This window comes from Erinaceus europaeus, chromosome 3, assembly GCF_950295315.1.
Source record: "Erinaceus europaeus chromosome 3, mEriEur2.1, whole genome shotgun sequence".
Lineage (NCBI taxonomy): Eukaryota > Metazoa > Chordata > Mammalia > Eulipotyphla > Erinaceidae > Erinaceus > Erinaceus europaeus.
In genome coordinates this window covers 97,872,220-97,886,344 of record NC_080164.1, presented here as the reverse complement: position 1 = coordinate 97,886,344, position 14,125 = coordinate 97,872,220, and the positions used below count along the sequence as shown (strand labels likewise).

At 38.2% G+C, this 14,125-nt stretch overlaps 1 protein-coding gene across 1 annotated transcript in view; it reads left to right on the top strand.

The window, feature by feature from the left end:
• The window catches only part of DNAH6 (dynein axonemal heavy chain 6), a 307,800-nt gene that overhangs the window by 170,682 nt on the left and 122,993 nt on the right, over positions 1–14,125 (top strand). Inside the window, exons 44-45 of the mRNA XM_060187710.1 lie at positions 2,240–2,394; positions 11,329–11,560. Of these exons, the coding sequence (XP_060043693.1) occupies positions 2,240–2,394; positions 11,329–11,560 (387 nt within the window). The remainder of the gene's footprint in view (positions 1–2,239; positions 2,395–11,328; positions 11,561–14,125) is intronic.

Here is a 14,125-nt window from a genome sequence, read left to right as displayed (position 1 = left end):
GGGGATTAAACCAATGCCCTGCAGTGGTTATGTAAATAGAATACAGTGGTTATGTAAATAGAATGCAGTGTTAAGCAGGGGGATTAAACCAAATGAAACAGAAGGGGGTTTTAGAAGCAGAATTAGAAGCATACCAACAATAAACTTAATCTCTTTAAAAATTATAAAATAAAAAGTGATATTATTAAAATCGAAGTCCAAGTTTTCTTTTCAGTTGTTGAATTTATCCAATGTGCTTTTATTTAACTTTTTATTTATTTATTTACTTATTTATTTATTCTGTACTGTGAGAGCTTAACGAGATGCACCACCACCTGACACCAGTATGCTTTTAGTGATTTCATCAAAGAGGGACATAAAACAAATAGTACATGGACTGTTCAAATATTCCAGATGAAAACACCTTCAAGGCTGTTTCCTTAGTAAAGAAAAGGCATTGTCATGGTGTGTGTGGGGGGTGCTGGGGGTAGATGGCATAATGGCTGTGTGAAAGGACTCTTATTCCTGTGGCCCCTCAAGGTCCCAGGCTCAATCCCTCACACTACCATAAACCAGAGCTGAGCAGTGGGTTGGTTAAAAAGTTAAAAAATAATAAAATAAAAGATTCAAACAGACTATCAGTCCCCCAGGGAGTCGGGCTGTAGCGCAGCGGGTTAAGCGCAGGTGGCGCAAAGCACAAGGTCCAGCATAAGGATCCCAGTTCGAGCCCCGGCTCCCCACCTGCAGGGAGTCACTTCACAGGCGGTGAAGCAGGTCTGCAGGTGTCTATCTTTCTCTCCTCCTCTCTGTCTTCCCCTCCTGTCTCCATTTCTCTCTGTCCTATCCAACAACAATGACAACAACAATAATAACTACAACAATAAAACAAGGGCAACAAAAGGGAATAAATAACATAAAAAAATTAAAAAAAAAGAATATCAGTCCCCCATGGCATACAACAAATTCTATTTTTAATAGAGAAAATTTTTAATATTTATTTATTCCCTTTTGTTGCCTTTGTTGTTTTATTGTTGTAGTTATTATTGTTTTTGTTATTGATGTCGTTGTTGTTGGATAGGACAGAGAGGGAAGTGGAGAGAGGAGGGGAAGACAGAGAGGGGGAGAAAGACAGACACCTGCAGATCTGCTTCACTGCTTGTGAAGCAACCCCCCTGCAGGTGGGGGGCTGGGGGCTTGAACTGGGATCCTTACGCCGGCCTTTGCACTTTGCGCCACATGTGCTTAACCCATTGTGCTATCACCCAACTCCCCAACAAATTCTATTCTAGCACTCTGAATCTACGGCTCCCAGCAGCCTTTTTTGTTTCTTTGTTTGTTTGTTCTTCATTCGATAAGACAGTTAGAAATTGATAGGGGAGGAGAGATAGAGAGGGAAAGAGAAAGAGAGATACCTGCAGACCTACTTCACCACTCATGAAGCATCCCACAGGTGGGGAGCTAGAGGCTTGAACCTGTTTCCTTGCACTGAGTACTATTAACTGGGAGCACCACTGGCTAGCCCCCCTATACTCACTTTTTTTTTTGCCTCTAGGGTTATTGCTACGGCTCAGTGCCAGCACTATGAATCCACTGTTCCTGGAGGCTATTTTTCCCATTTTGTTGCCCTTGTTGTTGCCCTTGTAGTTGTTATAGTTGTTGTTGTTGTTGTTGGATAGAACAGAGAGAAATGGAGAAAGGAGGGGAAGACAGAGAGGGGAAGAGAAAGATAGACACCTGTAGACCTGCTTCACCATTCGCTCAATTACTTTTTTAATTAGGTGACTGTTCTGTGAAAAGTAGATATAGTTCTGGCATGACTTCTTGTGACTACAATGGTGTTCCATACATAATTCTTGACTCAGTTAGCTTTTCTGATGTCAGTAACCTAAAATCAAACATTTGAAACCAGAGTAAGGTATAATGAAAATATTAGAAACCTATTTCCAGTCTCCTAGGTGGACTTGATTGAAAAAAATCAGTAATAACCTAATGTACCATGTAGGAAAAGTTGAGTGAAATGGATTTTCAGTTATTCATGAAAATATGAGTTTCTTTAGTCCCATTTTTTGTCTTTACAGTCTTGTTATATATAAGTGTATATATACTTTATATATACACTTATATATATATTTTATAGATATATGCAAATGATTAAATAGTAGAGCTAAAATAATGCTCCTTACTAAAGTTAAATATGTTCTGTATATGTGTGTATGTATATGAATTCATTCATTCAACTTAATTCTCCTTCCATATACAGTTTGGAGTAGATAAAAGTGAGCGGATTTATGATGATATGCCTGATATGGAGAAAATAGCAAATGTTCTGCAAGACTATCTTGATGATTATAACCTGACAAACCCCAAAGAAGTAAAGTTGGTGTTCTTCCAAGACGCCATTGAACATGTTTCAAGGTATAGTATTATAACTAAGGTTTCCAGTCACACATAACCTTATCTCTTTGGTATTAGAAGGTAAGAATTAATTTGTAACATGTGCACTCAACCAGGTGCACCATCACCGGACTCCAGAATTAATTGTGTGTGTGTGGGGGAACTCTATAAATAGATAGCTAGATGGATAAAGGTTTATAAGCAAAATTCACTATGAGTTTAAATTTTTGGTTATTGTCTCCAGAGCTATGCCAGGGCTTCACACCTGTGAAACTCCACAACTCCTGGTGGCCTTTTTTTTTTTCTTTCACCCTCAGAGAGGAAGAGAGAAATAGGGACACTATATCACTACTCCACTGCAAGTGAATCTTCCCATATAAAGGAGCTTTCAAGTGGTATTGGAGACTCAAACCCAGGCCCTCTGCAAAGTAAAGCATCCAGGGCCTCATAAGTATACTCTGTCACTGAGCTATATATAGCTCCAGCTTCATTACTCTTATTTAAAGTAGCAGATTGTGTCCTCAGAAAGTAGGAAGTCTTAGGGGAAATGTAAAAAGTATATGTTATGTATCTTTTACACTGTCTAGTAGTAGTCTGTCAATCCAGTTTTATTTGCATTGCTAATACACAGAGAAAGCAAGATTCAAATATCTAAATGTTACGATGGCTTAATTTTTGTGGTTATGAAAGTAAAACAGGGTCATTGTTAACAATGAGAGAAAATCATAACACTTTTTGAAAAAGAAAAAGTAGGTCTTTATCTGCCTTGTAGGAAATATGCCTTTCTTATACAACAATTTTATCTTGGTAGAGTTGGGGGAAATAGCATAATGATTATGCAAAAGACCCGAGGTTCTGAGGTTTCACATTCAATACTAAACATCTCCATAAGCCAGAGCTAAACAATCTCACTCTCCCCCCCTCTTTCACTCTCCCTCCCTTTCCCACTCCCTCCCCTTCTCCCTTTCCCTCTCCTGTTCTTGAAGGCCAGAGAGTTTACCTACTGTTAGAGCATAGGTCTTGCATTCCTGAAGTCTCATAGGCCCCAGGTTCAATCCCTGGCACTGCCATATACCAGAGCTGACTGGTTCTCCAGTCTCTCCATTAACTAGTTTCTCAGTGGAGATTGGTTCACACCATATGTAGGTTGATAAGAAAAATAAGAGAGAAAAGCAGAATGGACAAGTCATTTGTAATCTCAGATGGAAATGAATTACAATAATGTACACTGAAGAAGGAAATAGCAATATAATACAAATTGATCAAGGATTTTGTTTTGTTTCTTTTGTCTTTTTGATTGAGGTAACAATGATTTATATGAGTATATTTTAGGGGTAAAATTCCACCTCATTTCAAACTATGTGCTGACACAGCCACCCTTAATGAAGGTGCCCTTATCCCTTCTCCCCAGCTCATTGAAGGCCTCTTTACCCCCACTCTCCTCCCCCTTTAGTAATCCTAGTTTTGCATGAGAATCCTAGTGTTGTCTGTTGCCTTTTTTTTTACATCCTACATATGAATAAGATCATATGCTATTGGTTATTTTGACTTATTTCATTTTGCTTGACCATCTCCAGTGTCAAAATATATAATCATATACAAAATGAACACTAAAAAAGCAACAAATGACTCCATCAAAAATGGAAGAGAAGTACTACACATACACCACTGAGGAGAACTTGCAAATGATCAACAAGCCCATGAAGAAATGTTCATTATTGAGAAATGTCAGTCAAACCACAGGGAGACATAACCTCACATCTGTGAGAATGACCAATATTAAAAAGGCCTAGGGGGTCAGGAAGGAAAAGGTGGGGGTCAGGCAGTGGCACACCTGGTTAAGTGCACATATTACTATGCACAACAACCCAGGTTCAAGCCGCCAGTCTCCACCTGCAGGGAGAAAGCTTCACAAGTGGTGAAGCAGTTCTGCAAGTGTCTGTCTGTCTCTTCCTCTCTATCCTCCATCATTTGCAATTTATCTTTGTTCTATCAAATAAAATAAAGTTTAAAAGATAAGGCAAAAGTAAAACCTTTAAAAGAAAGGATGGAAGGAGAAAAAGAAAGGAAGGAAGAAGAACCGACAAGTGAGAGAGTAATAAAAAAGAAATCCTGGTATTCTATAGGTAGAAATAGACATTGATTCAACTCCTACTGAAAAAAATTTACAAGTATTTCCAATCACTAAAAGTGGTCTTACCATAAGATTCAACAGTCCCTAGGGAGTCAGGCGGTATAGTGCAGCAGGATCCCAATTTGAGCCCCCAGCTCCCCACCTACTACAGGGGAGTTGATTCACAAGCAGTGAAGCAGGTCTGCAGGTGTCTTTCTCTCCCCATCTCTTTATCCCCCTCCTCTCTCCATTTCTGTCTGTCCTATCCAACAATGACAGCATCAATTACAACAACAATATAAACAAGGGCAACAAAAAGGAAATAAATATTTTTTAAAATCTTTTAAAAAATGAAGATTCAACAGTCCCATTTCTAAGCATCTCTCCAAAGAACACAAAATCATTAATCTAAGAAAAAAAATAATAAATGCTTCCCTATTAACTGCAGTGCTGTTCACATGCCCAGCATCTAGTGAATGGATAAAAAAATGGGGCATAGGTACACAATGGAGTTGGATAGCAGTAACAAGGTATAAGGTCTACCCTTTTGAAGCAACAAGGATGGAACTGGAAGTGGTCGTGATAAGTGAAATTAAATAGAAGGAGGACAGATAGAAACTGAAACAATCTCACTCATATGTGGGGTATAAGGAAATGAAATAGTCAGACAAACCCCAAGATTCTCATGCAGAATTGAGGTCACCAAACAGGAAGCAGAGTGAGGGAGAGCATCAAATGGGCAGTGGGAGAGGAGTGTTGACATTGGTGGTTGGCACCATGTGGTAACACGTGATCTAAAGAGAGGTGAAATTGTATCCCTGATACAGTCTTTTTTTTTAAAGATTTTTTTAAAGCTTTTATTCATTTAACTTGATAGGACAGAGAGAAATTGAGAGGGAAGGGGGATAGATAGAGAGAAAGAGACATAGAGACATCTGCACAACTGCTTTACTGCTTGTGAAGCTTTCCTCTTGCAGGTGAGAACTGAGTTTGAACCCAGATCCTTTTGCATGGTAAAATGTGCACTTAATCAGGTGTGCCACTGCCATGTCCAAATACACAGTCTTATAAACCACCATTACCTCAATATAAAAATAATTTGGATAAAGTGAATAATAGAAAATTTTTATAATGCTCAATATCCCTAAAGAATTATGGGATAAAATAATGAAACATTTCATACCCATTAACCCTTTAATTTTCTATATTTATATATTTTTTTGCCTCCAGGGTTATTGCTTGGGCTCAGTGCCTGCACTACGAATCCACTGCTCCTGTAAGCCATTATTATTGTTATTATTATTGTTTTGGATAGGACAGAGAGAAATTGAGAGACGAGGGGAAGATAGAGAGTAGAGAGGGAGAGAGAAAGATAGACACCTGCAGACACCTGCAGACCTACTGCACCACTTGTGAAGTGACACCCCTGCAGGTGGGGAGCCAGCCAAGGCTGAAACTGAGATCCTTGTGTGGGTCCTTGCACTTCCTACTATGTGCTTAACCTGGTATGCCACTGCCTGGTCCCCTATATTTATAATGTTTATTTGACATCTGAGTTTTGCTTTATTTTCATGTAGAGAAATTTATTCACCTACTTTTTTTTTTTCAGAGAAACAAAGACCAGAGCCCCTCCAGGAATTGAACTTGGGGCTTCACACACTCCTCAGCCTTCATTTTTATAACCACATAGGTTGCTGAATGGAAATTTTTTTTTTAAAAAAAGATAATCTGATTTGTCTTTTGTTAGAAATGCATTGTGATAGGGGGCTGGGTGGAGGTGCACAAAGTTAAGCACACATGGTATTAAGTGCAAGGATCCAGGTTTAAGCCCACGACTCCCCACCTTTAGGGAGATGTTTCACAGTGAAGCAGGGATGCAGGTGTCTCTCTGTCTCACTTGCTATCTCCCCTTCCACTATCTTATTTATTTATTTATTTATTCATTCATTCATTTATTTTTATATTATAGAATTATATGTTGACAGGGGTTTGGATCCACACCATTCCCACCACCAGAGTTCTGATTCTTCACTCTCCCCACTGCAATCCACCACAGTTCCCCTAAGATTGTAAACATGGGCCAACCATCATCCCTACAACTATCTGTCCACATTTATACATAGTTGCTCCTTTTTGTTTCTGATTCAATCCTCTCTTCCCCTTCAAGCCACTCATGACAACATAACTACCTCCATATGCCCACTCTTCCTTCTCTCTCTCTGGGTGCTGATTGAGCTGGGGTACAGAGCCCTCTTATCTTCATCCTATCACTTCCCCCCTCTGGGAGTATCAGAAAGTAGGAGTTCTGACTTCTGTAATTGCTTCTCCGCTGGACATAGGCATTGGCAGTTTGATCCATACCCCCAGCCTGTTTCTATCTTTCCCTAGTAGACCAGAGCTCTGGAGATTCGAAGGTCCAGGACATATTGGTTAAGTCATCTGCCCAGAAAAGTTGAGATGGAGTCATGGTAGCATCTATTACTTGGTGTCTGGAAGGTGACATGACCTAAGTTGAGACAAATTAGTTAATGAACAGAAACCAAAAAGTAGGATTAGAGCAGATGAGTTTAGAGATTTTAGATTTTAGAAGAAAGCAGGGAAACCATTTTAGGCATGTTCCTGACTCCTCTTCCCCTCTCAATTTATCTCTGTCTTATCCGATAACAAATAGATAAAAAAATATATTTAAAAATAAAAGATAATCTGAGAAACCTTTTCAAAAAGAGATAAACCAATCCATGGAAATGAGTGTTTTTAATGCAACCTCTTATTCACTTCATGTCCTCCCGCTCGCAAGATCTGAAAGAATTCTGTTTGCAGCTAGCTTTAATAAAGGTTTGCTTTTTAAAAAATATTATTAGTATAATAAAAATATAAGGACACAGTTTTGATCACTGGAGAACCAGTTAAATAACATATGATGTGTCTATAACTACATTTACTGACATGGGAAAGTCAGTAAAACAGTATTTTGCAAAATAATCACAAAACCAATTTTATGAAACCACTACAATGTGCCTGCACTGTATTCATAGAGAGCATGATGACTTCAGGCTATCCGTATGGAACTTGTAAGTAGTTCAGCAATATTTTTTGTAGGTAACAATAACCTTGTTTTACTTTCATAATTAAAAAATTAATAAAACTATTATAAGTTTTAAATATTTCATAAATGTAAATAAAACTAGATAGATAACTAGACAGGCTACCATTAGATAAGATAGATCAATTGCTGGATTTCCTATAAAAGAGAGAGCTTAAAAAGAAAAAAATTAAAAATAAGTTTTCTATTTTCTGAAAACACAACCTGTAATTTTAAATAATGGCAATGAAGCTGCAGATACATTCAGTAGCAAAGCACATACCTCACATAGATGACATCTAGATTCAATACCCAGCATGAAAAACTAAATAAAAAAATCACAGCAATAATAGTTATTTTAATATTTTTGCTTTATTATTATTACTTTAATTAAATTTGATATGACAGAGAGAAATTGACGGGGTAAGAGGAGATAGAGAAGGAGAGAGACAGAGAGACACTTACATACCTGCTTCACCACTTGTGAAGTTATATGGAGACTGGGATTTAAACCTGGGTCCTTATGCATGATAACACATGTGCCACTGCCTGTTCCTTGATAACAGTTTTGTGTGTGTGTGTGTGTGTGTGTGTGATTGATTTAATAATGATTGACAAGATTGTGGGATAAGAGGGATACAATTCCCAACACCAGAGTTCCATATCCCCTGCCCTCCATTGGAAGCTTCCCTATTCTTTATCCCTCTAGGAGTATGACCAAAGATCTTTATGGGGTGCAGAAGGTGGGAAGTCTAGCTTCTGTAGCTGCTTCTTCACTGGACATGAGGGATAATAGTTTTTTTTTAAGAGATTAATTTTAGAGGCCATGTGATGGTGCACCTGATTGAGCACATATGCTACAATGCACAAGGGCCAAGTTCAAGCACCTGGTCCCCACCTTTAGGGGGAAACCTTCATGGGTAGTGAAGCAGGGCTGTGGGTCTTCCTTTCTATCTACCCCTCCCCTTTCAATTTCTAGCTGTCTCTATCCTATAAATAAATAAACATAATAAAAATATCTAAAAATAAACATATATAAATATTTATTTAAAAAATTAATTGTTAAGAAGTGCACTTCTTAATAAAGCTTCAAAACCTAGATAGACCATAGACTGGGGCTCATGAAATAGGGCATATGTACACATGTATCCATAAATTAGGGCAAAATATATAACTGAAAGCAAAAGTTCACAATAGTTTGCAGAGAGTCAATAAATAAAGCAAGCAAGTAGCAAAACCCAAAACAACACCATTAAATACTTAATGAAATAGTTTCTACTTAGGCATAGATACCCTCCTCACCTATCTCCTATTACACGTCCCTCAGTCACTCCAAAGCTAATCTTGTCAGACAAAGTAAAGACTACAAAAGCTGAATAAGGGCAAAAGACTGACATACTTTAATGATGACTCTTTAGTCACTACCAGGCCACCCCACCACCTGGGGCCCTAGTCAGGGAGTCCTGGAATTCCCACACAGACATGATGAGCCTAGACCTCTAGCAGATCCCTCTTGCCACTGTCACTGGTGGTCTCCCTATAGGCCCCTATAGGACCTTGTCCTCAATGTGGATTAAGAGTGGTAGGAAATGTCCCATTCTCTGAAGGGAGGCTGGACAACATACTCTACCTACCACCTGAGGAAGATGGGTCCTGAAATTAGTGCAGCCTGGAATGTTACTACTTGTGACCACAGAATGCAATTCAGACCTACAGGGATGCAGAGGCTGCTGTGCTGAGCATGGGTCCCAGATCAAATTGATGGGGTTTACAGTTAACAATATTTATATACTTTTCCCATATTTGGGAGCTACTCTCTTCCTTGATCCAGCTTTCTGGTCCTTTTTCCAATTATGACCACCATCTCCCCATACAATAAACTGGGTCCACCTGCATATTAGATGTTAGACTCAGGCAAAATCTAGTAAAATCATGGACCCCTTGGAATATACCTAAAACAGACCTATTAGCTTTTTCCAAAATTGAGACCCCAAATCTTCATGTTCATGATTAATCAACAATTTGTTCTGCTTTATATCTTAAGTTGTTTTCAGCCACCAGGTTTTATGCTACCATGATGCCAACCTGACTTCCCTGGGCAGACAACCCCACCAATGCATACTGCTCAGATATATACTGACATCCCTTCTTGGGCTTTAAAATGTGTTTCATACTTCTCTGTCTTCAAGGAATCTTTGAAGAAATCGTTTTCAAATTGTTTACTCTCTTGTTGTTACTTGAGCAATGTGGTAGTTTTTCTTCTCTATTGTTTTATCCAATGTCATCTTGTAAAATAGAGAATTCATGCCAGTCTTATATTATTTTCCCTTTGGTAATCTAAATGCCTTTTAATTAGATGCCTAATAATTTTTCAGTTATGTCTAAAATGTAGATTTATATTTTATATGTATATTCACATATACACATTGAAAATATTTAATACTTTAAATGATTTAACATTTTGCCTCACCTCTTTCTCCTTTCCTGGCCCTCACTGACTTCTTGTCTGTGGGTTTGTTTTAATAGTTTCTTCTGCAATTTCAGTTACTACTATAACTGAATTTACTACTACAATCTACTACAATTTCAGTTTTATCCTTTCTCTTTTTTAATATTATTTTGCTACAAGATTGTAAGTTTACAATGTATAATCTCACACCACACTCACCACCAAAGTTCTGTATCCCCACCCTCATACCTCCCAAAGATAACAAGCCTTACAATTTGCTTCTGATTTCCTTCTTCTCTCCTCCCTCCCTCTCTAATCTTCTTCCTTCCTTCCTTCCTTTCTTTTTCTTTCTTTCTTCCTTCCATCCTTTCTTTCCTTCCTTCCTTCCTTCCTTTCTTCCTTTCTTCCTTTCAAGTTCATGTGAGTCAGATGTCTAGATTCCACATATTATACATGAAACCATCTGGTCTTTCATCTCTTCACTGATTTCGCTAAGAAGCATCATCACCTCCAGTTCCACCCCATTTGTCCCTAAGGACACAATATCATCTAATCCCTTCTCGTTCCTCATTCTGCAATTCCTACTTTGTGATCTCTGGCATCATGTTTGTTTGTCCTAGATTTTTTATTTTCCATATGTATTCTCTCATTTTAATAGCAGTATCTTTTTTTCTTTGAGTTCTGGGTAAATTCCTTGGTTGTGTTTTCTGCATCACCTTATTTAGCTTTTCATGGTGTCCTATTTATGAAGCCTTTCTTCTTTTCAACATAGTAGTCAAATATTCCATATCTGTTCAGTTTTTCCTAAATTCAGAACTTTTGCTCCTGAGTGCCCAGTTGAGTGTTATGACTTCAGTGCTATTTAAATTCTTGCTATTAATCTGAATTAGAAAGTTTCTAAAATTCTGTCAACTATCTTAATAGCAAACTCTTTTAATATTATTCCCATTCAATCTCCCATTCTGAACTGCAGTGTCTTCCTAGAGTCAGTGGTTTTTCTGTTCACTCATTCTCACATATTGAGATCTGAGCTCCTCGACATAGTGTAGTTGTCTAAATCATGAAAAAACTCCTCCACCATTTGCCTTCATGTAAATTTACAAAACCAGAGCCAATAGCCTAAAAGAAATAGGAATGAATGTCAGGGAAATCCTGGCAATACTTTTGTCTCAACTTTGAACATCAGACATACTCTGCTTTTCTCCTGTGCCCTTTTCCTGCCACCAGCTTTCCACACATGGGCAAGTGCTTTGAATACAAGCCACAGCTGTACAGTAGATACCAAGTTTCATTTTGCTTTGCTTCCTACAGGATTGCTCGAATGATCCGCCAGGAAAGAGGCAACGCTCTGCTCGTTGGTGTAGGAGGCACAGGAAAACAGTCTCTGACAAGACTTGCAGCTCACATATGTGGTTACAAATGTTTGCAGATTGAACTCAGCCGGGGATATAATTATGACAGTTTTCATGAAGACCTGAGGAAGTTGTACAAAATGGCTGGTGTAGAGGACAAGAATATGGTTTTTCTCTTCACAGATACCCAGGTACATGTTCAAATAGCTAAAAAGTCAAAATAAGAAAAATATAAGCAATGCAATTATGTGTGTGCTTTAAATAGTATGCAATACATGTATCACCGTGCACACGGACCCAGGTTCAACCCCCTAGTTTGAGCCTCTGGTCCCCACCTGCAGGGGCAAAGCTTTACAAGTGGTGAAGCAGGGCTGCAGGTGTCTCTCTGTCTCTCTCCTCTTTACTTCCCCCTCCTCAATTTCTCTGTCTTCTATCAAGTAAAATAAAGTTTAAAAAATTAAAATTTAAAATAAATAGTTTGCACATAATTCAGGGAATTATTCCCTCTGATGACAGATCTCTTCATCCTTATAAAAGACTCTTTTTTTTTAAGATTTTGTTTATTTATTAATGAGAAAAATAGGAGGAGAGAGAAAGAACCAGACATCACTCTGGCTCACGTGCTGCCAGGGATTTAACTCAGGACCTCATGCTTGAGAGTCCAAAGCTTTCTCACTGTGCCACCTCCCAGACCACAGTCCTTGTAAAAGACTCTTAATATACATTTTTAAATTTTTATTTATTTATTAATATTAGATAGAGACAGAGAGAAATTGAGAGGGTAGGAAGAAATAGAGAGGATAAGAGACAGAAAGACACCTGCAACCCTGTTTCACTACACTTGTGAAGCTTCTCCCTGCAGGTGGGGACCAGGGGCTCAAACCCAGGTCCTTGCACACTGTTATGTGTGTGCTCAACCAGGTGCACCACCAGCTGGCCCCTTAAAATACATTTTTTATGTTAACAACTATTACTTTACCTTTTATATTTTAAGTAAGTAAATATGACTAAAGGTTGAATGGGTAAAAAAGGCTTTACCTATTCTTTGTGAAATAAGATAAGATGAAGAAGACAATAAAACTATAAAAGGAAATAATTGAAATAAACTCAGAATAATTAAATGGAAGTAAACTGAAGGAAATGTAATTTATTCAAGAAAGGAAAAGGGGGCTATGTTGCTGGGTTAAATGACTTTTAAATTAAAATAGGATGTCTCCAGGTCTACAATTCAGCTGATCTTGAGTTTAATGTATAAGAGATTTTTGACATTGGCTACATTTGGGTATTTTAACATTAGGGAGAATAAAAAAGTGATATATATGACGCATACTATTTTAACTTCAATTAATTTTAGGTTATATTATTATTATTATTATTATTATTGCCTCCAGGGTTATCTCTGGGGCTTGGTGCCAGCACTATAAATCCATTGCTTCTGGCAGCCAGTTTTCCTGTTTTATTGGATAGAAGAGAGAGAAAATGTGAGAGGAGAGGGATCTAGAGAGGGAGAGAGAAAAATGGACACTCGCAGTCATTTGGTTAAGCATCACATGCTCTTAACCTGCTGCGCTACCACCCGGTACCTCCCCCCCCCACACACACACTTTTAATGTGTTCTGTCTTGGTCTCTGTGTTTCAAGGGGTGAGAATGGAGGGTTGTTTCAGCCTCATCATTGTGTTATAAGATTTTTTTTAAATTTTTTATTTAAGAAAGGATTAATGAACAAAAACATAAGGTAGGAAGGGTACAACTCCACACAATTCCCACCACCCAATCCCCATAACCCACCCCCTCCCATGATAGATTTTTTTTTTAATGGCAACTTGTGCATTAGTAGTTTTTTATTTGTTTTCATCAAGGGAAGTGAAATTAAGATGGATTTATCATCTTGGTAATCTTCTTCCCCATAATTAAAAGGGGGTCAGGGGAGATAGCATAATGGGGAGACAGCATAAATTATGCAAACAGACTCTCATGCCTGAGGCTCCAAAGTCCCACCTTCAATCTACCGCACCACCATAAGCTATAGCTGAGCATACTATGGTGTTTCTCTGTATGAGAGTGTCTCTCTCTGCATCTCTCTAAAAACAAAATTAAAAAAATTAAAGTTATTTTCCTAATATAAAAGTATCTGTGTCACCTTGTAGCTTGCTAAACATTTTTTTATATTTATTTGTTTTATTATGGGATAGAGACAGCAAGAAATTGAAAGGGAGGGGGAGATAGAGAGGGAGAGAGACAGAGAAACCTTAAGCCCTGCTTCATCACTTGTGAAGCTTTTCCCCTGCTACGGACAGGAGACTTGATCTGAGGTCCTTGTGCAGTGTAATATGAGCACTTCACCATGTGTGCCACCACCTGGCCACTCGTGCTGAACATATTCAACCAGCAAATTCATGGCACTGGAACACTGAGCATCTTCAGGGCAATTGTTTGTTTTGGTTTTTATTTGTTTGTTTTAGTGATTTAATATTGATTTACAAAATCACAAGATAATAGGGGTATAACTCTGCACTGTTCCCACCACCAGAGTTCTGGTTCCCCGAATTAGGGCAATAGTTTTTAATTCTTTGTAAAATTATTCTTGTATGGGAGGCTAATGGAGGTTTAATGGGATTTTTAGTTCATGTTTTTCATGATCCCTGTAGCCTTATATAATGTTTTCTAGATTCCCAGTCTGGCTTTGGCGAGGGAAGATTTACCAAAAGCTATGACCCCTGGTCTAGAGGTCCAGGGTTCCAAGTGCAGGGGTGTT